Genomic DNA, 23095 nt, shown 5'->3' on the forward strand with positions numbered 1-23095 from the left:
TTTTAAAAAAAAAACAATATGTAAAGGATTGTTTTTCTTTTGTTCGGGGGGGGGGGCATGTTTGACAAGAGGAGTTTCGTCAGGCATTATCCAAACTTTTGACGCACTGAGCCCAAAAGGTTCGCCGTCACTGGTTAGAGTCAGACACAACCCAACTCAACCCAACATTTCCTTTCAGAGTTGTTGTGAGAATAGAGGGCATCTCAGCGCCTTGGAGAAAGAAGAAAAAGAAGGGAAGAGTTTGGATTTATATCCCACCTTTCTGTCCTGTAAGGAGACTCAAGGTGGCCTACAAGCTCCTTTCCCTTCCTCTCCCCACAACAGACACCTTGTGAGGGAGGTGGGGCTGAGAGAGTTCTGAGAGAACTGTGATCAGGCCAAGGACACCCAGCAGGAATGCAGGAGTGCGGAAACACATCTGGTTCACCAGATAAGCCTCTGCCACTCAGGTGGGGGAGTGGGGGAATCAAACCCGGTTCTCCAGATTCTCCAGAAGCCACCGGTTCTTAACCACTACACCACGCTGGTGAGATAAAAACCAAACGAAACATGAGGGTAACAATTTCTGGATGAACTTCCTGGCCACAATAAAGGTTGTTGTGATGCCAAAAGACTTATCGTGGTTTCCAGAGACAAAACTTCCCAGCGGAATTAGTTCACAACACAACAGCTGCATCCACAGTATTTAATTTGCTTGAATAATATAGGTACAGATAAACGGGCTCACTCCATATACAGTTAACTTGTACTCTCTTTTATACAGTTCATATCTCAATACATTAACACTTAAGCTTTTCATTTATTTACATGATACTTATGTACATTATCTTTCTAAATTCAGTGCATCGTCAATAAGTTTTATACAATAATTTACAAAGTGAATGTGGTTAATAGTTTTAACTTAATAAATTCACCTGCTAGTTTAGGAATTAATTTAATTTTTTAAAAAAATATCTCAACCAAAGGTAACAAAAGAATGACGGATTAAAACGACATTAGTAGTTCAAGCTACCTGTTTTTTAAAAAATTTGGGGGAGGGGAGAAGGACACGTTTTGAGAGGAAATGAAATCCGAAGAACATGTTCAGAAGAGAAATCCACAAGGGCATGAAAAGGAGGCTCGGGGTCACATTGAATCGAGAAATTTCACCATAAACGAAAACAATAAAGGTTGGCTTGTCTCCAAACCCACAACTGTCAGGGAGAAGATGGCATCTTGGGGTCAAACTGATATGAAAATGATTTCCTCCCTCAGGAAGAGCGTCCACACAAGCAGCAATGAAATCACTAAAGGTTGCATCCCTAGACTAAGTTTTGAACTGATGTTAGAAAGTGCCTGACAGATGTGTGGAATCAGTTAAAAAGAAAGAGAGAGACTGGTGTCTGGATGGGAGCCCAATTTCATTCCTGAAAGGACACAGAATCCCTTCCAATGAGTGGCTCCGATATTTACCCTTGCCTTCCCTGATGGAAACATTTTGCATGGATTTTGCGTGTTTTTGCGTGGAGAAATGTTTGACTGTCTTGCAGTCTGACCCACGGCAGTCCAGAAACGATTAGTTGCCTCTCCCAGTCTGCAAAATTATGTCTAACCCCGACTTCTCCCACTCCAGAACTCCACAGAGTAAGAAACTGTAATCCTGGAAAGGACTGTTTGCTCAAGAGTAATCCTTTTCAATAAGCGGCTTTTAAATGTGTGTTTTAAAAGAACAGGGGGGATATGGAGTAAGCAGATTAAGGAATCAAGTCCTTAAGGTTTCTAAAAAGGTGGCTGGAGAACTTACCTGAAGAGTCAGGTCGTAACTGACCTGGATTTTAGGGGAAGATTTTGGGGCAAGAACTAGGAGGAGTCAAACGTTCTCTGTGCGATCCTTCCTTGTAATTTGACACTTTCGACTCAAGCTCTTTCCCATTTACTCCTCCAAGGAAATGGCCAGACGTTTATCTGAAGAACAGAGTTGGCTGCTATGTGTTAAAAATTTTCTTTTTATATAACGTTGCATAATATTAATGCTAATCACAGTATAAAAGTGCTGACCGACTCCATTCCTTCTCCTGAAATATGGGCGACCCCTTTCGCTGCCAGATGGAATCCCGTTTCACCCGGAGTCTGACAAAATCTCTTGCCCCTTCAATCGGAAATAACCTTCCCAGTTCTTTCTTTTTTTAAAAAAAATAAGTAAAACCCTTTAGGCTTCAACGGAGGGTTCTATTTTCCTTTTGTTATTTCCAAAGTGCTTCAAAGGTGAACACAAATCTCGGGTGTTTTGCCGCTTCTCTTCGCCACGGCTTAGCAGTTTGGAACGTGAGATAAAACCTCACGCTCTGCGCCCTCAATTGCCCCTCCGACCGTGACTGCGATCAAAGGCTGCATCAACGCTAGCCAGGATTTGGGAAGGGGGTATGTAAACGGGAGAGACTGGAGAAGAGGCAGGATGCGTTTTGGCTTCCCAATCTGCTTAACTGTGGCAAGAGATCACAGCCACTCCACCAGTGTGATCCCAGCATTGGCTTTGAAAGCAAGGAACATTGGTGTGGTGGTCACAAGAATCTCCCATTGGAGCCACGGGGCTGGCGCCCCTTCAAGGGGGAACCTTTCCCATAGATTTCAGGGGATGCTTGCTACATGCAACCTGAAATTAAAGTGAACAGAAAAATCCTTCATTGTAAGCACGCCATTACACATGGGTGAACGCTCCACACAGACCTTTCCTCTTGGAGTTTAGGATTACCAACGCAGGTGATAGTTCACTTCCTCCCCCCCTGCACAGCTCTCGGGCTCCCAAAGCAGAAAAGATGAGAAAGCAGATCCCTCTGGCCACTCCTGCAGAGATACTACACAGCCCAAATGTCTAGAACATTCTCCACAGAGCAAGTCTGCTCCCGGACATTAACAGGTTGCCCACGACCGCAAGAGGAAGAAATTGGAAAGGTGGAAAACCGCGTGGGGAGCGACTCCCCAGCCCAGACGTCGCCTAATTTTGCCGTCCTGATCTGGCCACAAAAATTGAATAAGACTTCAGAAATAGGAGGTAGCCATTTCATGCTGTCAGCGGACAACACTACGAGTTCATCGTCTTGAAGCTAAACAGAGCCTGCTATTTTCCCTTTGCCTAAGAGCAATTTCACTGAAACCAAAAGAAAATCTCAACGTTACTCCCGGTCAGCACTTCTTTGAGGTTGTTTAAAATTTAACTAATTTTGGTCCCAGTTCGATGACATCAAACCAGTTTAAAGGCCAAAGGCAAGTTGTTGTTGTTTTTTAAAAAAAAAGACAGAAAGAAAAAGTCGACAAACGGATTTCGAGCACGCAGCGAGAGATCTGAACAAAACCAAACGCTACCTCATGATGTAAATTGCTATTTAATTTTAGCTACTTTGTTTTTCTTTTCTTTCTTCCTCTCTCTCTAGTTGTGCTTTCAGGTCACAAGAGGGAAAATTAAAAAAATAATAAAAACTACATTTAGCTCTTCTGTTTAGCCAAAACCGACTTCCGCCAAGAGGTACGGTCAGGGGACCGGGGGGGGGGGGGGGACGCAACCCCAGCAAGCCCCGCTCCGCTCACTGCAGAACACAGTACTTCCGGTAGTCCGACTCAAAGTCCTCGTCCATACTGCTTGTGTCTGCCATGTTCTTGCCGTCGATCTTGGGCAGGAACTGTGCGTAGTCCACCCCCTGCTGCTCGTAGAAAAGGATGTAGGCAGAGTCCGTGTCGATTTCATCGGGATGCAGTTCCTGCAAGAAAGGAAGCGTGGATTATTCTTCCCCCTTGCGATAGAAACGTTCACTTGCAAAAGATAATGCTACTCTTCTCAAACTTAAATTTATGCAGCATAGCAGGCATATGTGTGGCCTTCTCTTCCATGCCTTCTGACTGGCCCACCCCACTCGTTCTGAACAGAGCACTTTCAATCAACCTGAGCCTTGCTGGGGAAGGAGGCGTCTCGTTCTGCAAAGGGCGGAACCTCTTTGAGCAAAAGGCGTCCCAGCTTATGTAGCAGACCGGGTCGGGGAAAGGACAATCGTCATTATAGGCCCGACAGCTGGAGAACGGCGAGGGGAAAAAAGATAAAATCTGGGACACCCGCCCCTCAAAATTTTGTCCTTTGGGATTCTCTGAGCTGGTCTGCTGGCTTCCCTTCAACTACATTCAACATTCTGTACTCTTCGGACCACACACAGACCACTATCGGCTCTTTAAGGGGCCAAACCTCTCCCCCCGCCCCTGCTTTTCTCTTATGGTTACTTTACAAATGAATGTTTTCCTGCATACCTGGACTCCTCTCAAGTAAGAAGAAGGAGGAGGAGGAGGAGGAGGAGGAGGAGGAGGAGGAGGAGGAGGAAGAGGAGGAGGAGGAGGAGGGGAGTTTGGATTTATATCCCCCCTTCCTCTCCTGCAGGAGACTCAAAGGGGCTGACAATCTCCTTGCCCTTCCCCCCTCACAACAAACACCCTGTGAGGTAGGTGGGGCTGAGAGAGCTCCGAGAAGCTGTGACTAGCCCAAGGTCACCCAGCTGGCGTGTGTGGGAGTTCCCAGGCTAATCTGAATTCCCCAGATAAGCCTCCACAGCTCAGGCGGCAGAGCGGGGAATCAAACCCGGTTTCTCCAGATTAGATACACGAGCTCTTAACCTCCTACGCCACTGCTGCTCCAAAGCCCCTCTGAGGTGAACTCTATCAGGAAGTCTCTGGGGAAAGAAAGCGCTTACCTTGCAGCTGCTGTCGTTGTAACAGTACCACTTGTCGTTTGGGTTTTTGGCATAAGTGACATAGTGACCTCCTCCCATAATTCCTGAATGGCACTAGAAAAAAAGAAAGCCCCAGGTTACAAGGAGGGAAGAACTCTGTCTGACTTCCTCAAACTGACAACACCCAGTGCGCTTTCAGAATTGGTTCGACGCTTACAATGCAGCTGTTATGCCCTGCGGAATGGCCAACCTACGGTGCTCCAGATGTTCACGGACAACAATTCTCATCAGCCCCTGCCAGTGGAAATTGTAGCCCATGCACATCTGGAGCGCCGTAGGTTGGCCACCCTGAAATCCACCTTTAACGATACAAAGATAAAAAGAGCTCTGGTGGATACGTGGTCTCTTCATGAGATTCTTTATAAGCTTCTTAAAGATCACGCAAGGTCTACCTGGGGTCAGGCAAGAGAGAAAGAGAGAGAAGACACAAGTGACGAATGTTGAGACGCTGACCACTGGGAAATAGGGCCCACCCAATGGTGGGATCCAAAAATTTTAGTAACAGGTTCCCATGGTGGTGGGATTCAAACTGTGGCGTAGCGCCAATGGGGCTGGGCAGATTGACACGGCCGGGGTGTGCAGTGGCGGGCATTCCAGTGCCAGAGGGGCATTCCTGGAAGGCTGAGGGCTGTGGCAGGAGCAGCAGCCCTTCACGCTTCGATCCTTAAATGCCGGGGAAGCTTAGATGCACCTGGCGCCAGGCTGCCACGCACGCCGGTGCACCTCCTGCTAGACTGCACCTCCTGGTCACTGCTATTTAGTAGACGCCTTCAGTGATACGATGGTGGCCGAGGTCTTCTGGGTCAAAAGGCACTTCTGGAAAGCCTGGTTAATGCAGGGGACACCTTGCAAGCACAACACAAATGTTGCAGGGACGGCAAAGGGCTCAACCGGAGGCTTGAGGAAAGGGTTAGAACGGAAGAGGCTGGCAACGGGGAAGATGGCAGTGCCCTTCCACCCTCCCTTCCTCACTTCGAACGCATCAGACATCAAAATCTGTCATCTGGTTGGGTGTGGATTTGGGTTCCCTCCTTTCCAAAAGCCAATTTTTGCAGTTCTGTCAGGCAGACAAGAGTCCTCCAAGATTATCCAATTCAGATAAATTTATTGGATCCCGTAAGTAGCTCCCCGCTTTCCGGATTCGGGGTGGCTAATATCATAGCAATAAAATACATATAAACAGCTAATATAAAAAAATCTAAAAACATTCCAACAAACTAATCAGTCCAGTTAACCGAAGAGTCAGTATAAACATCCTATAGGATGTTGTCACTAATATCTCACAAAAGAAGAGAAAAGGCAGGGGAAAAGAACGGGAAAGAGGGAAAGGCTACGGGAAGGCCCGGTGGTATTTCAACTGCCTCAACCACAGGCCTGGTGGAACGCTCCACCTTGCAGGCCCTGCGGAATTGTGTGAGATCCCCCAGGGCCCTGATCTCATTATTAAGAAGAAGACGATGAAGAAGAAGAGTTGGATTTATATCCCCCCTCTCTCTCCTGCATCGAGACTCAAAGGGGCTGACAAACTCCTTTCCCTTCCCCCCTCACAACAAACACCCTGTGAGGTAGGTGGGGCTGAGAGAGCTCCGAAGAACTGTGACTAGCCCAACATCATCCAGCTGGCATGTGTTGGAGTGCACAAGTTAATCTAGTTCCCCAAATAAGCCTCCACAGCTCAAGTGGCCGAGTGGGGAATCAAACCTGGTTCCTCCAGATTAGAGTACACCTGCTCTTAACCACTATGACATTGCTGCTCTGGCTTGGCCTTGGTTGAGGTTAACCAGAAAACTCTGGGGTCAGGGATGACCATCAAATTGTTGTTACCAGACCTAAGTGCCCTTCAGGGAGCATAACAGGAGAGAGGGTCTCTAAGGTACATAGCTACTAGAATGTTGAGGGATTTGTACATACAAGCACCTTGAACTTGATCCATAAGAACATAAGAACAAGCCAGCTGGATCAGACCAGAGTCCATCTAGTCCAGCTCTCTGCTACTCGCAGTGGCCCACCAGGTGCCATTGGGAGCTCACATGCAGGATGTGAAAGCAATGGCCTTCTGCGGCTGTTGCTCCCGAGCACCTGGTCTGTTAAGGCATTTGCAATCTCAGATCAAAGAGGATCAAGATTGGTAGCCATAAATTGACTTCTCCTCCATAAATCTGTCCAAGCCCCTTTTAAAGCTATCCAGGTGAGTGGCCATCACCACCTCCTGCGGCAGCATATTCCAAACACCAATCACACGTTGCGTGAAGAAGTGTTTCCTTTTATTAGTCCTAATTCTTCCCCCCCAGCATTTTCAAGGAATGCCCCCTGGTTCTAGTATTGAGAGAAAGAGAGAAAAATTTCTCTCTGTCCACATTTTCTACCCATGCATAATTTTATAGACTTCAATCATATCCCCCCGCAGACGTCTCCTCTCCAAACTAAAGCGCCCCAAATGCTGCAGCCTCTCCTCATAGGGAAGGTGCTCCTCAATCATCCTCGTTGCCCTTCTCTGCACTTTTTCTATTCAATGCTCCATCTGGACCCAATGCAACTGGCAGAACATGGGTTGGATGTGTGCCCACCACTGGGTCCCCTGTCAGGACCCACGCTGACCAAATTATGTTCAATACACACGGCCAGCATTACTCATTGCGAGTCCTAGAAAAAGGGCGCTCTCCTCCTTGCTGGCTCAGAGGAAGAAGAAAAGTTGGATTTATCCCCCCCCCCCTTCTCTCCTGTAAGGAGACTCAAAAGGGCTGACAAACTCCTTTCCCTCCCGTCACAACAGACACCCTGTGAGGTGGGTGGGGCTGAGAGAGCTCCGAAGAACTGTGACTAACCCAAGGTCACCCAGCGGGCGTGTGTGGGAGTGCACAGGCTAATCTGAATTCCCCAGATAAGCCTCCACAGTTCAAGCAGCAGAGCTGGGAATCAAACCCGATTCCTCCAGATTAGAGCACACCTGCTCTTAACCACTACGCCATCTGTACACTCCTTTGGCACCACGCCCCTAACTTACCCCTGCCCTTCGCGCAGCTACACAACGGCAGAGACCCCTCCCCCTGCAGCCATTCTACGAGTCTCTGGCTTTCGGGCACAGTTGTGACTTTTGCGTGCACACACCTACCGAAATTGCATATAGGTTGTAGATGGGGTTGTTACAGACTTCTCTTTGGTTGTCTCCAAGCTCCTCCTCCCCGTAGGCTTCAAGCTGACCGTTGATGCTGCCATCGCTGTGCGAGTTCTGAGTGCAAAGGTAGCCGTTGGCTAAAGCCACTTCATTGTCCTGGGTGGGACAGAGGTCGTCCCGGCTGCCTCCCAGGATGTGCCCCCGGCTCAGGTTGTCTCCTTGGTCAGGGGTGACCTTCTGCTCTGGGTCGATGCCGTTCTCGCGCCCAGCATCCAAGTTCTCTTTGCTACTGGACAGTTTGCTCTTATGCAGCTGAGGAAGCCGAAGGCGCCCTTTGCCTCTTCCCAAAGTCCTCGGGCTACCGGTTGGGCTCATGGCTTTACTCGACTGGCAGCCAGCTACACATTTCCTCCCAGAAGATGGAGACGCTGGGAAAAGAAAGAGCACAAAGAGGCTGAGATGGACCAGTCACTGCCCCACTCTCCACACACACACACCCACACACACCCACACCAACCAACCAACCAACCAAACCATCCAACCAACCAACCAACCACACACAACCAACCAACCAACCAACCAACCACACACAACCAACCAACCAACCAACCAACCAACCAACCACAACCAACCAACCAACCAACCACAACCAACCAACCAACCACACACAACCAACCAACCAACCAACCAACCAACCAACCAACCCAACCAACCAACCAATCAACCAACCAACCAACCAACCACACACAACCAACCAACCAACCAACCAACCACAACCAACCACACACAACCAACCAACCAACCACACACAACCAACCAACCAACCACAACCAATCAACCAACCAACCAACCAACCAAACCATCCAACCATCCAACCAACCACACACAACCAACCACAACCAACCAACCAACCAACCAAATCATCCAACCAACCACACACAACCGACCGACCGACCGAACCATCCAACCAACCAACCCACTTACCCACCCACCCACCCATCCATCCATCTAACCAACCAACCAATCACACACAACCAACCAACCAACCAACCAACCAATCACACACAACCAACCAACCAACCAACCAACCAACCAACCAACCAACCAACCACAACCAATCAACCAACCAACCACCCACCCACCCACCCACCCACCCAACCAACCAACCAACCAACCAACCAACCAACCAACCCCACAGTTATGAGGGCATACTGGTCACTCTTGCAGTAAGAAAAATATTCGAGGGGGCTCTGAAAAAATATATACAAAACAGACAAAAACTGAAAAAACCAACCCTAATGACTCAACCAACAGCAGAAAGAGCCAGACACCGAGTGGGAAATCCTGCATACCTATCTCTTGCCCCTTCTCAAGGGACTTCAGGTTCATGGCACCTGCCTTCCCTGGAATCAAACCTTTCAGGTCTCAAAGTCACACCTGGTCAGGGGGAATGTCCCTTCCTATACCTATCTGCCATATGCTAATGAACCTTTTGTTCTCAAACTCTGTGCGTGGTAACACAGCTAAGTAGGCAACCACCCCTTGGGCTTCTGTGGGGGGGGGGGGAGGAAGGAACGGAGGCTCCAGGCAGAAGGCCATCACTTGGCCTTGAGACACTCAGAACTCCATCACAAAGCTTTCCACACCTTGTTGTCCTGCTAATCTGTGGGAAGATGGGAGGGGGTGCTCAAGGGGGAAAAGGAGGGAATAACAGCGTCTACAGGAATCAGGACACCCAACTCTGGCTTCCTGCAGTTTGAGTCCTTACTGACAACCCAATAAAGCAGGGGTGGGCAATTATTTTTTTCATGGGGCCGCATAAGAAACAGAAAATATTGTGGAGGGCCGGGCCAAAAGGCTGAACTCAATTCTGCATAATAGGGGCTTTAGTATTAGCGTGACAGAACCGGGTGCACAGATCAACTTGGAATCGAGTGGCGATGTATGCAGTTCTGCGTACAACACTATTTGGCACAAAGAATTAACTGCCCTGCATGGTTAGCTCCACTGTGACGAATCCGAAGCAAGTGGGAGACTTAGAGGTCCCTTGACCACCACTTTTCATCGGCTGGTGTTTTTTGAAAGCCCGGCAGAAGCAGGCAGCCAAGACATGCCTGGCGGCTTCTCGCTTGAGGGCTTTCAAAGGAGAGGAAACGCCCCAGAAGCCACTCTCTTAGCGAGGAGTAGCGCCTTTCTCAGAGGAGCCCTTTCGGTACGGTGGCAAGGTGAGGGGAGAAGGGGGAAGGTTAGCGGAAGAATGAGCAGCGCGGTTCTAAACAGGTCCTCTTAGGCCAGGGCCAGGTCTGTCATACGGGCCAGTCAGGGTCATCTGGCGGGCCGGATGATGCCCCCCGGGCCGTATAATGCCCAGGTCTGCAATAAAGGCTCCTGATTTTATATCCAGAGTCAATTTATTGATCACTGTGCCAAGACCTAACAGAATGGTCTCATCTACCCCGCTGTCAAGCCATGTATTTTGCATGGGAGTTGGGAACCTTGGGAGACTGCTTTGCTCTGCATTTCCAGGTGCCTTATCCCTGTCTGTGTTTTTATGCGAATTCCTGCCTGTTGCTCTTTTTACAGGGTAAGGGGGTGAATCGCTGTTCATACTGTCTCTGTATGCTGTAGCCCAGGGGTCTGCAACCTGCGGCTCTATAGATGTTTGTGGACTACAATTCCCATCAGCCCCTGCCAGCATGGCCAAGGGGCTGATGGGAATTGCAGTCCATGAACATCTGGAGAGCCACAGGTTGCAGACCCCTGCTGTAGCCAACCCCCAGATTCCTCTTTTCCAACCAAGCTTCAGCAACTTCCAACTCCCGCTTCTGCAATGAAGAAACCTTTGTACTTTTTGAAAGTGTTTCATTGTCTGGCCAAGGGAGTCTTGACGCCTGCCCCACTCCTTACTGTATTCCCACAACGACCCTGCAAGGCACAGAAAGCTGCTCCTGCTGCTGCTATGAATATTCGGGAGACTCGGGCAGGAGTTTCGCAGAACGCAACCAGGGACAACGTCTCTTAGAAGAAGATTTCAGCGTGGCAGAAGATGGGTAGAATGGTTTCCAGTTCAAATAGGAAGTACATCAACAATTCATTCAACAGTTGTGTTTAGCCCAACTGTGGCTCTGGCCGAGAGGCAGTCGCGCATCTTTAGCACACTGTTCACAGTCATGCCTTGTAAGGACTCCACCTACCTTTGATGGTGTTTAAGACGCTCGAGGGGTTGAGGGAAGAGGGGCTGCGGGTCAGAGCATCGCCCTCCCCCGCCCCGTTGCTGTGCTGCGTCTCTGCCCGCCGACACTCCTCCTGCAGGGTCTGGGGCAAGGCAAGGCTTTCTGTCGGTGGCGTCCGCGCCTTCTGCGACCAGCAGCTGGGATCTCGGGGCACCAGGAAAGCACTTGGGTCAAAACTCTCCCGGGGAAACTTGACGATTTTCTGGGATTTTATCCAGCGGCCATTGACAAACTGGAAGCGCTTCAAGTGGATTATCTGGGGGGGGGGGGGGCAGAAAAACAAACAAATGTTTTGTGGAAAACATGCTCCCCCCTGTATTTTTCTATCCCATTTGAATGGGGCCACTTGGCACACTACCTGTATTGCTTAATAAACCCCGTTCAAAGGAGAGCCATAATGCTTGCCAGGTTTAATGTTATGCCTTCTGCCTTGTTACATGGCAGATTTAATAAGCAAGAAAAGGCTAAAAGATTGTGCCCATGTAATGATGGCTCAGTTGAATCTCTGGCCCACCAATTACTACACTGTCTCAGATTCAAGGAAATCAGATCCAAGTATGTGAATCTTACTCCTTTACATTTACCCCATCTCCCCGATTTAATTAGATTACACTACTTGTTGGACAATCCTGATCCTTCTCTCTGTATGATAGTGGCAGACTTTCTCCTGGAAATTACTAAGCGCCAGTAGTTTTCCTTCGACCTAATATTTATTTCCTGTATTGTATATGCTTTTAAATCAGTTTTTATTATTGTTGTGCTGTTGTCTATGCCAATAAAGGCTTGCTAAGCTAAGCAATTGAGGGGCTGATGGGAATTGTAGTCCATGAACATCTGGAGCACCATAGGCTGGCCACCCCTGGTCTAACAGATCTGGCTTAGAACAAGACAGATTTGTGTATTATTAAAGGAAGGAGCTTTGTCTGCAGAAGGAGCCGCAGAAGGATCCCGAACACCAGGGGCAAGAAAGGCCCCTGCGTGTCTCCTGGGAGGGCTGCTCCCGGAAAGTACGGGGCTGGAGATCCCAGCGGCCCGACTCATAACCAGGACGCCACTTCGCGTGTTTTTGGAGCCCCGCGAAATGAGACGTGCTTCCAGGTGAGCTTCCGGGATTGCAAACGGTACCAGGATAGGGGGGAGCCTCCAGAGGTCCAGCTTCTTGGTGGCCAGGCAGTGAGTCTTGCACTTGGAGCAGTAGTACATCTCGTCCTCGCCGAGCTCCTCCTCACTGGTGAACGCCCGCAGGCAGCTGTCCAGGTTGATGGGCTCGGCCTGACCCCGCCGGCTCTGCTCCACACTTCTGTGCTCCTCCACAATCTAGTGTAGGCGCAGAAGGAAGAAGAAGAGGGGTTTAGTTTTAATAAGAAAGGCTTTCTCCTTTCTGGAACCCTGCCCTGTATACCCTGCCTTATGAAATATTGGATTTCATATAGTTTCTTATGCTATGTGCTGAAAAATGCCAGCTTCCTTGTTTGTATGGGTGGTTAGCAGAGTGTCCAAGCTGAAAGCAGGCCTCAGGCAAAAGGTCTGTTTAGCAAGATTAAATCAATGAATGAGTTACTCCAGAATAACTTGGAGGTCTCATTTTGTTTGTGGGCATGATCTTGATTACCACACCTTGCAAAGATACTGTTAAGACAAAGAATATGGAAAGCCACCTCAGTATCAGATACTACATTTCCCTATCTCTTCTGGAAACCAAGCCATCAACAAAGGGTTGCTTCTCTGCATCTCCTCTACCTTTGTCATGACTCTCCTAAAACCACTCACCTTATCCTGATCTAAATGTCTCAGCTAAATCTGAATATCCTGGGCAGTGACTCTCAAGAGTTAATCTGCATGGAAGCCTTTCAGCGTTTCCTCGTTTAGCTTAACAAAGCAATTCAGATTATCTGGGGAATTCAGATTAGCCTGTGCACTCCCACACACGCCAGCTGGGTGACCTTGGGCTAGTCACAGCTTCTTGGAGCTCTCTCAGCCCCACCCACCTCACAGGGTGTTTGTTGTGAGGGGGGAAGGGCAAGGAGATTGTCAGCCCCTTTGAGTCTCCTGCAGGAGAGAAAGGGGGGATAAAATCCAAACTCTTCTTCTTCTTCTTTATATTCCTGTGGAGCACAAAAAGGTTTGCAACAGGGAACCCCTGCTACAGATAAACACCCAGGAGACACACTCTGATGAAAACTACAGAAAAACGCGATCTTGCTTTATGTTTCTTTCGTACCCTTTCTTGCGATGTCTGGTAGCGGAGATGAAGCGCCGTAGGGTCCCAGTCGACAGCTATGTACGCGTTCCCAAGGAAAGCGCCCTCTTCAGTGCAATCAATTTTACAGCCTCGGCAAAACCTGCGCAGGAGAGAAGAAAGGGGCAACTCTGAACAGGAAGCACACAAGAGACGACAGCTGGACATTTTGGCCAGAGGTGGGATCCAGCAGGTTCTCACAGGTTCCCGAGAGTAGGTTACTAATTATTTGTGTGTGCCAAGAGGGGGTTGCTAATGGGTGATTTTGCCACGTGATTTTTGCCTTAGTTACGCCCCTCCTCTCAGCAGTAGCGCGCAGAACTTGAAGCAGTCTAGCAGGAGGTGCACCGGTCTGTAGCCTGTAGCACTTCTTTGTGACTCACATACCAGGCTACTCTATTCAGAGGGCCTCACCTTTTGACCTCACAGTATATATACTCCACTTGCTTTCCATTCCTACCATCAGATCCTCTGAAGATGCCAGCCACAGATGCAGGCGAAACGTCAGGAGAGAATGCTGCTAGAACATGGCCATACAGCCCGGAAACCACACAGCACTCCATATTTATTATCATTATCATTATTATTAAGGTGCTCATGGATTTGAATTTTGCCTCCCTAGGACAGGGGTCTGCAACCTGTGGCTCTCCAGATGCTCATGGACATCTGGATAGCCGCAGGTTGCAGATCCCTGCCTTAGGAAGACTGGCACGAAGGGTGGGGGGAAGGGGGGCTGGGGGGGGAGATTTACCTGTACCACGGACACCAAGCACACGAGTTGCCATCCTTCTGAACCACTCGTAGCGTAAATGGGTATTGGTACCCCATGCTGTCATCACTGGGAACAGACAATTAGATTATGTTATGATGGTTTTATCTTCTAAGACACGACAATGCTCAAGAAAGCGGCCCCTCCCCCATTTCAGCTTTACACCAGCCCTGCAAGGTAGGATCAGGCTGAGTCCCAAACTGGCCCCAGGTCATGGAGCAAGTTTCAAAGCGGAGTCAGGATTTCTAGAGGAACAGAATCTACTTGCCCTGTGCTGGTTCTTCCTTGCCACACTGATCCATGCAAAGGTCACCTCCAGATTGGACTACTGTAATTCACTCTACATAGGGCTACCCTTGGAAATATTTCAGAGATTGCAGATGATTCAGGATGCAGCTACCATGTTGCTAACAGGAACATCATGGCCAGTTCACATTTTTGCAGTTTTGGGCCAGCTGCACTGGCTACCAGTTAGCCTCCAGATCCAACGAAAGGTGTTGGCGTTGACCTTTAAATTCCTTAACGGTCAGTGACCCTCATACATATGGGATTGATTCTTCAATTACAGCCCCCTGCTCTCCCTTTGGTGATCCTCTAGGGCAGTGACGGCAAACCTTTACGAGACCGAGGGCCCAAATTGCAACCCTAAAACCCACTTATTTATTGCAAAGTGCCAACATGGCAATTCAACCTGAATACTGAGGTTTTAGTTTAGAAAAAACGGTTGGCTCCAAGGCGTGGTAGTCGGTGGCTTTGCTTTGAAGCAACCATGCAACTCTTCCAACAGGTGAATCACGACCCTAGGAGGGTTTACTCAGAAGCAAGCCCCATTGCCAACAACCGAGCTTACTCCCAGGTAAAGGATTTCACTTTAGTACTTCGCATGAAAATCAGTGGGGTTTAACAGCGCTTAACAGGGTTACCTATACTGCTTCCCCAAAATTAGGTCTTAGGTTTAATGCTAATAATCGCGCTCAGTGGCCCAGGCCAGCCTAGATATGTGTGGGTGTGTGTGGAGGGGGGGCAACTCTGCATGTGCCCACAGAGAGGGCTCTGAGTGCCACCTCTGGCACCCGTGCCATAGGTTCGCCACCACTGCTCTAGGGCCCTTCTCCGGGAGCCTGGCCCTAGGATGGCTCAGTTAGCTGTCTTAGTTGGGTCCCTATACTGTGGAATGCACTCCCAGATGCCGCCTGTGCTCTGCCAGACTTGTGTAGTTTCTACAGGGAAGGCAGGGCCAAATGGTTTAGGTTGGACTTTGGAGCGTACTCCACAAGTTCGTGGTGTCTTATAAGTAGGATGGTGCAAGCTACATTCTTTCAATGGGCTAATGGGAGCAGCAGTGGCATAGTGGTTAAGAGCAGGTGCATTCTAATCTAGAGGAAACGGGTTTGATTCCCCACTCCGCCACTTGAGTTGTGGAAGCTTATTTGGGGAATTCAGGTTAGCCTGTGCACTCCAATACATGCCAGCTGGGTGACCTTGGGCTAGTCACAGTTCTTCGGAGCTCTCTCAGCCCCACCTACCTCACAGGGTGTTTGTTGTGGGGGGGAAGGGAAAGAAGGAGGAGGAGGAGGAGGAGGAGGAGGAGGAGGAGGAGGAGGAGGAGGAGGAGGAGGAGGAGAAGAAGAAGAAGAAGAAGAAGAAGAAGAAGAAGAAGAAGAAGAAGAAGAAGAAGAAGCAGAAGAGGAGGAGGAGGAGTTTGGATTTATATCCCCCCTTTCTCTCCTGCAGGAGACTCAAAGGGGCTTACAATCTCCTTGCCTCCTTTGAGTCTTCTTACAGGAGAGAAAGTGGGATTTAAATCCAACTCTTATTCTTCTTCTAATATTTTAATGTTAACATTTTGTTAGCCGCCATGTTGTTTTGAACTTGTTTATACTATTTTAATATTGTATGTTGCCACGACACCTGTCGGGTGAGCAGCATCGAAATAAAATCTAATCAACAAATAAAAATGAATACTCTACGGAGCAGGTTCCCTTGCTGTCTCGGGCACCCATTTTAACAGCTCTGCCTCCACCCCTACTCGAGGTGGGGGGGTCCACTCACCAGTCCTGAGCATGGTTACTGGCTTCCTGGGGCGGGAGGGGACTCGCCAAGCGAGAAACCTGGATCCAGATGGCGTCGTACAAGTCCTTCTTTCGCGTGTGAACAGTACAAGGGACAATCAGGGGCATTCCGAAGAGGCTGGGCCGATTCTTCTGAGAGGAGAGGAAGTACAGTTCCGTCCGCATCTGTGTTTAAAATTGAAAAGATATACAGTGGAACCTCGGTTTCCGTTGGTAATCCGTCCGAAAAGAACCGATGAAAACCGAAACCGATGAAAACCGAGGCAAACTTTTCCATAGGAATCAATGTGAATCCAATTAATCTGTTCTAGGCACTCCAAAAAACATACCAAAAACACATTTTTTGGCGAATAAACATAGTGTTTTATGCTGAAAACAATAACAAACAATAACACTAGGAGCCGCTTCAGAGCCAGTGGACCAATGTTGACCAGAAAGCTGTCCAAAGAGGTCTATTTCTGACGCCTCTTTAAGATTTGTCTGAAATGGGGCAAGACATTGTCATTAAACAAGTTGCAGACACGGCCTGCAACAGTTTTGTCCGGGTGATTTTTCTCCACAAACCCCTGCACCTTACTGCAAATCGATGAAAACCGAGGCAAATCGATGAAAACCGAGACAAGTTTTTCACTGACAAAATCGATGAAAACCGAAACCGATGAAAACCAAAGGCAATGAAAACCGAGGTTCCACTGTATACATGTACAAGAAGATTTCATTAGGAAATGAAAAGAATGCATAAGGGATGGCACACGCACACATACTGTTTAGGTGCGGCTCTTTCTTGACAATCGTTCGGGGCAAAAAGGGCGCACGACTTGCAAGTTTGCCACAACACGGCCTTCCTCGAAACACATGAAACATTTCTAATGTCCATCGTTCCGGGCTATTTTTGAGCTGCGTTATGCGCACTTCTTAAAAAGTGCCACACTTATCCAATGCAACCAAACCAAACGAACCTCAAACTCTTCTGAGCTAATTACTTTTTTCTACTCTCTCCACAGAACAAAGCTCAGAAGACATTCCCACTTCATGGCAGAGAAGAGAGAAGAGAGGGGAATTGGTTGGGAGAAGCTGTTAACTGAAGGGATGAAGAGGGCTCATGATGGAGGGGGATGGGAGCATTCCTCGGAAAACAGATTGTAAAATCTTGGAAGATCATTTTTCCTCTGTCGCAAGCCCATGTGGGACTGCGCAGAGCCCACGCAGACGAACCCATTTGTTTCCGGAAAAACAAGAAACAAGTAAGGGAATAGCTATTGCCTGCTGCTGACCGTTCTAGAGAGAGCCCGCTAAGGAGGTTCTTGCGATATTCTCACACTCTGTGGATGAACGAATTTGTGAAACTACTTCCTACTGAGTCAAGCCACTGTTCGATCTAGCTCTCCCCGATGCAAGTTCAACACAACACAAGTTCAACACGCTATTCGAGCGGACTCCACTTACTGAAACTGGAAGAAAGGCCACTAGAGAAAGCAGTGGTCACAAACCAGAATCCTATTAGCCTAATCTCAAGGGAGCCTTAAACTCTTTTGAGAGGTTTATTCTGCCCTAGCTGGATTTGACTGCAAAGAAAACCTGGGATTGCTTGAAACTCATCACCGGGATATGCATCTATGAGGAATTCTAACCACTGAAAAGGGTGCATGCATGCTCACGACCATGCAAAAGCTCTTAGGAATGCACATATGCAGCCACTTTCTCAGGGGCGGAGCGAGGGGGAACTGCATCTGTGGCATGCACGACCCTGCTCCCCTGCAACGGCGGCACCCGCCCCCGCCCCCTGCGTTCCTACCGCAGCACCACCCACTCCCACCACGCCCCAAACTGGGGCACGCCCGGGGTGTTGCCCTCCCATCCCCGTGGGCACTACGCCACTGCTCTTTCTACTAACCATCTTTCTGTGGATGGCAATTATGTAGCCTATGAAGGGGCTGTCGGAAGGAGAGGGCCGGTGACCATTCACCACCCCATTGGAGAGGCCGTTCTCTGTCCTGCATGGCACGACTGTGTTTGGCACCCCGTTCGGGATCAGGGTGGGCCGGGGAAGATCGCCGTTCAACATCAGCATGCTGATCATCCCGTTAGCTGCTGGCCCGCTGCAGAAATCTGTGCCCAGGTACAAAAAAAACACACAATGTTACTGACTTTAATTTACCAGGCTGGTGCTAATTAAGAAATGCAAGGTGAGAAGTTTGATTATCATCCAGCTATGTGTGCTCCAGGGAGCCAGTGTGGTGTTGTGGCGAAGATCAGGTGCACGCTGACCTGGAGAACCGGGTTCAATTCCCCACTCCTCCACATGAAGCCTGCTGCGTGATGTTATGGCCCTGATCACCCCCCATATTATTATTGCCATAATATATTTTCCTTTAAAAATCATACTGGCAAAAGCCAGTTGCCAAAAGCACTCCTATGGGTGTAGGTAGCCGCATGATCACCTGACCACAGCCAAAAGGTCAAAACTACTTTAACACAAGCTAAGATAATGAGTTACTCCAGCATAACCTGGAGGTCTCATTTTGTTTGTGGGCATGAGCTTGATTACCTCACCTGGCAAAGATACTGTTAAAGACAAAGAATATGGAAAGCCAACTTGCTATCAGATACTGTCATTTCCCTATCTCTTCTGGAAACCAAGTTAGCAACAAAGGGTTGCTTCTCTGCATCTCCTCTACCTTTGTTATGACTCTCCAAAACCACTTAACCTTATCCTGATCTAATGTCTCCAGCTAAAATCCTGAATATCCCTGGGCAGTGACTCTCCAAAAGAGTTAATCCTGCATGCGGAAGCCTTTCAAAAAGCGTTTCCTCAGTTTAGCTTAACAAAGCAATTTTGGCCCCATTGTCCCCAGGTTTAGCAGTAGATGAGAGCTGACTAGATTTACCTCAAGAGCCCCCCAAACCCAGCACAGATGCTTGAAACTTAGTGTGATTGGTTCCTTTCCCACCAAGGAACGACCCACCTTATAAAAGTTTAGTTCACCTGCAACAGTTTGCTCATTGCCACATGTTTCTTGCTGGGGTGTTGAGACATGAATTCATCCCTTCATTTGGGTTTCTGTGTGCTGGCATGGAATCCCCTGCCTTCTACTTCTACTCTTCTAAGGAGAATGCGATTAGAGTAACGTTATTACCCCACAACAACCCCCATTCCCTTCTCTATCATCCAATCTATCTTTCAAACCGGTTTATATCCTAGGAAACTTGAATGTATGTGCCCTTATGTCTTACTGTGTGTTTGTATTTTTGAACAAATGTATATAAAACATTTAAATTCAATTTGGACTCTTGCTTCTCTGTGGAATATTCATTGCCAGAATTCCTTCCCCGTATTATACAGTCTAAAAGATCTCCTCTTGGCCCCTCTAAATGTAAATTTCGTTGTGCGTGCACAATGACAATAAAATGCTTATGCTTATGCTTATGCTTATGCTCTCCTGATCTGCCAATGTGAGTGTTCATTCCCCTTTGCTCCTTTTAAAACTATATGTGTGCTGTTACACTTTTAGCAGCTGGTGGAGAATCCCTTTTATAAAACCCTTGCCCCTGTTAAGGCCGTAACAGTGACCTTGACTCAAGTTATAGTTCTCTCCGACTCAGATCACACAAAGGCAGATGATGATAAAACAGTGATGGCGAACCTTTTCAAGACTGAGTGCCCAAATTGCAACCCAAAACCCACTTATTTATTGCGAAGTGCCAACATGGCAATTTAACCTGAATACTGAGGTTTTAGTTTAGAAAAATGGGTGGTTCCAAGGCGTGCGTTACTCAGGAGTAAGCGTGGTAGTAGTCGGTGGCTTTGCTTTGAAGCAACCGTAAGTTTTTCCAATGGGTGAATCACGACCCTAGGAGGGTTTACTCTGAAGCAAGCCCCGTTGCCAGCATCCGAGCTTATTCCCAGGTAAAGGATCGTGCTTTAGTTCTTTGCATGAAAATCAGTGGGGTTTAACAGCGCTTAACAGGGTTACCTACACTGCTTCCAGAAATCTAGGTCTTAGGTTTAATGCTAATAATCGAGCCCACCGGCCCAGGTTAGTTGGATCATGTGGGGGGGGGGCACTCTGTGCGTGCCCACAGAGAGGGCTCTGAGTGCCACCTCTGGCACCCGTGCGATAGGTTCGCCACCACTGTGATAAAATGATTGTGCACTTCTGCATTGCAGGGGGTTGCACTTGATGGCCCTGGTGGCCTCTTCCAACTCTACGATTCTATGACTACCAAGGAAGCTACTGGACATACTCTCTGAGGGGGGGAAGCAGAGAACTGAGGGACGCTCCCTCCCCATCATGACTGTTCCCCGGGGGGAGGGAGGGAAGGAGCACTCCGTTTCCAGGGAAGAAACGCTTGTGAATCTTTCTCTGGTGGCAGGACTGTACATAAGGCCACGACAATGAACAGGAATCTACCTAAGCAGGTTGACTTGGAAGTAAGCCCCATGTCATTGGATAAGGGTTATAGTCAGAAAAGTGTCCACAGGACTGCGTCCAAACTGATGGCTATTTAGTACTGATTTGCTGGGTATTTCCTGTAGCATTTTATGTGTTATGGGTCACTGCTCTGGGTGTTTCCTTAAGGACAGAGAAGCAGGACTACCAAGGTCCAACCCTCTCAGCCTCCGGGCGGAGCAGCCCCGTTCAACCATCCCTTGGCTTTGGAATGCCCAACAGGCAAGGAAATCCCTCTGCTTTCATTCTTTTAGGGAACTGAATTCAACCATTATTTAGAGTTGTGTGGTTTCCGGGCTGTATGGCCGTGTTCTAGTAGCGCTTTCTCCTGACGTTTTGCCTGCATCTGTGGCTGGCATCCTCTGAAGATGTCAGCTACAGATGCAGGCGAAATGTCAGGAGAAAATGCTACTGGAACACGATCCTCTGAAGATGCCAGCCACAGATGCAGGCAAAACGTCAGGAGAAAATGCTACTGGAACACGATCCTCTGAAGATGCCAGCCACAGATGCAGGCGAAACGTCAGGAGAAAATGCTACTGGAACACGATCCTCTGAAGATGCCAGCCACAGATGCAGGAAAAACGTCAGGAGAAAATGCTACTAGAACACGATCCTCTGAAGATGCCAGCCACAGATGCAGGCAAAACGTCAGGAGAAAATGCTACTAGAACACGGCAATGCACAGGCTAACCTTTGGCAATGCATTATTTAGAGTGATTTCTGCCCCGTGGCATACAGCCCTGCAGGTACGTTGATGCCACCTGCTCCCACGTGGGCTCCTATCTCACGCTTTTCTGTCAAGCCCTGTTTTTTCCTCTCTTCCCCCTTTTTCCAACCTGCATTTGCACAGCGTTAAGTGTGACACTGGCGAGCGTCTGAGCGTGCCCTCTCTTCAAGCAGAAGGTTCAACCATTTTATTTTACCTGTTTGCACTGGACTAGGAGAAGCCGACGTGGGGGATCCAGGGATCGGGACCTCGAACGCACACAAGCCGCTCCCTGAGCGAACCTTCTGGTTGTCTTGAGGGAAGTTCTTTGGGGGGGGGTGGGGAGGAGATAGGTGAGATAAGTCAGTATTACAAAACACTGGATACTTTTCATGTTTTCAAGTTCTGTGCTAAAATCTGGTCACCTGTTTCACGTGGGCCAGCTAGTACCTGGCTAGCACCTTGAAAAGCCAAGTGCCATTATTTACAGAAGAGATTTCTACCAGGCCTTTCTACTAAGTGTAGATGACATAATCCTTGAAACAAGACATAACCAATTGCCAAGCAAATACATTAAATCAGCGGTCTGCAACCTGCAGCTCTCCAGATGTTCATGGACTACAATTCCCATCAGCCCCTGCCACCATGGCCAATTGGCAGGGGCTGATGGGAATGGTAGATGGGGTGGTGGTGCCATTGTGAAGACACAAAGTGGCACCGTGGGGGTCTTGGGGTCCCTCCCTCTTCATCCCTACATAAGAACATAAGAAAAAGCCTGCTGGATCAGACCAGAGTCCATCTAGTCCAGCACTCTGCTACTCGCAGTGGCCCACCAGGTGCCTTTGGGAGCTCACAGGCAGGAGGTGAAAGCAATGGCCCTAAGAACATAAGAAAGAGCCTGCTGGATCAGACCAGAGTCCATCTAGTCCAGCACTCTGCTACTCGCAGTGGCCCACCAGGTGCCTTTGGGAGCTCACAGGCAGGAGGTGAAAGCAATGGCCCTAAGAACATAAGAAAGAGCCTGCTGGATCAGACCAGAGTCCATCTAGTCCAGCACTCTGCTACTCGCAGTGGCCCACCAGGTGCCTTTGGGAGCTCACAGGCAGGAGGTGAAAGCAATGGCCCTAAGAACATAAGAAAGAGCCTGCTGGATCAGACCAGAGTCCATCTAGACCAGAGTCCATTCTAGCATTGTGAGAAAGAGAGAAAAATGTCTCTCCGCCACAGTCCAGCACTCTAGTCCAGCACTCTGCTACTCGCAGTGGCCTACCAGATGCCTTTGGGAGCTCACATGCAGGAGGTGAAAGCAAGGGCCTTCTGCTGCTGCTGCTCTTGAGCACCTGGACTGTTAAGGCCTTTGCAATCTCAGATCAAGGAGGATCAAGATTGGGAGCCATAAATCGACTTCTCCTCCATCAATCTGTCCAAGCCCCTTTGAAAGCTATCCAGGTGAGTGGCCATCACCACCTCCTGTGGCAGCATATTCCAAACACCAATCACATGTTGCGTGAAGAAGTGTTTCCTTTTATTAGTCCTCATTCTTCCCCCCAGCATTTTCAATGGATGCCCCCTGGTTCTAGTATTGTGAGAAAGAGAGAAAAATTTCTCTCCGCCACAGTTGGGCCTTCTGTTATCACTGCCCGAAGCTGGGAAGGTTTTCTTTGCTTGCATGTAACTAGTGAATAGAGCTTGCCACTTCTCCTTATCGGCTGTTTCCTGGAGGAGGGACGCGTCTTTTGTTCTCGCAACAATACCTCTG

At 48.7% G+C, this 23095-nt stretch overlaps 1 protein-coding gene across 1 annotated transcript in view; it reads right to left on the reverse strand.

Moving 5' to 3' along the window:
- Positions 1–671: 671 nt before the first annotated feature.
- Positions 672–23095, reverse strand: part of USP32 (ubiquitin specific peptidase 32) — a 67220-nt gene continuing 44796 nt past the window's right edge. The window contains exons 17-26 of the mRNA XM_048518858.1: positions 21554–21662; positions 18071–18285; positions 16157–16341; positions 14087–14173; positions 13318–13438; positions 12222–12413; positions 11058–11352; positions 7861–8291; positions 4710–4802; positions 672–3734 (exon numbers count right to left, since the gene is read on the reverse strand). Of these exons, the coding sequence (XP_048374815.1) occupies positions 3561–3734; positions 4710–4802; positions 7861–8291; positions 11058–11352; positions 12222–12413; positions 13318–13438; positions 14087–14173; positions 16157–16341; positions 18071–18285; positions 21554–21662 (1902 nt within the window). The 3' untranslated portion in view covers positions 672–3560. The remainder of the gene's footprint in view (positions 3735–4709; positions 4803–7860; positions 8292–11057; positions 11353–12221; positions 12414–13317; positions 13439–14086; positions 14174–16156; positions 16342–18070; positions 18286–21553; positions 21663–23095) is intronic.

This window comes from Sphaerodactylus townsendi, linkage group LG16 (genome assembly GCF_021028975.2).
Source record: "Sphaerodactylus townsendi isolate TG3544 linkage group LG16, MPM_Stown_v2.3, whole genome shotgun sequence".
Lineage (NCBI taxonomy): Eukaryota > Metazoa > Chordata > Lepidosauria > Squamata > Sphaerodactylidae > Sphaerodactylus > Sphaerodactylus townsendi.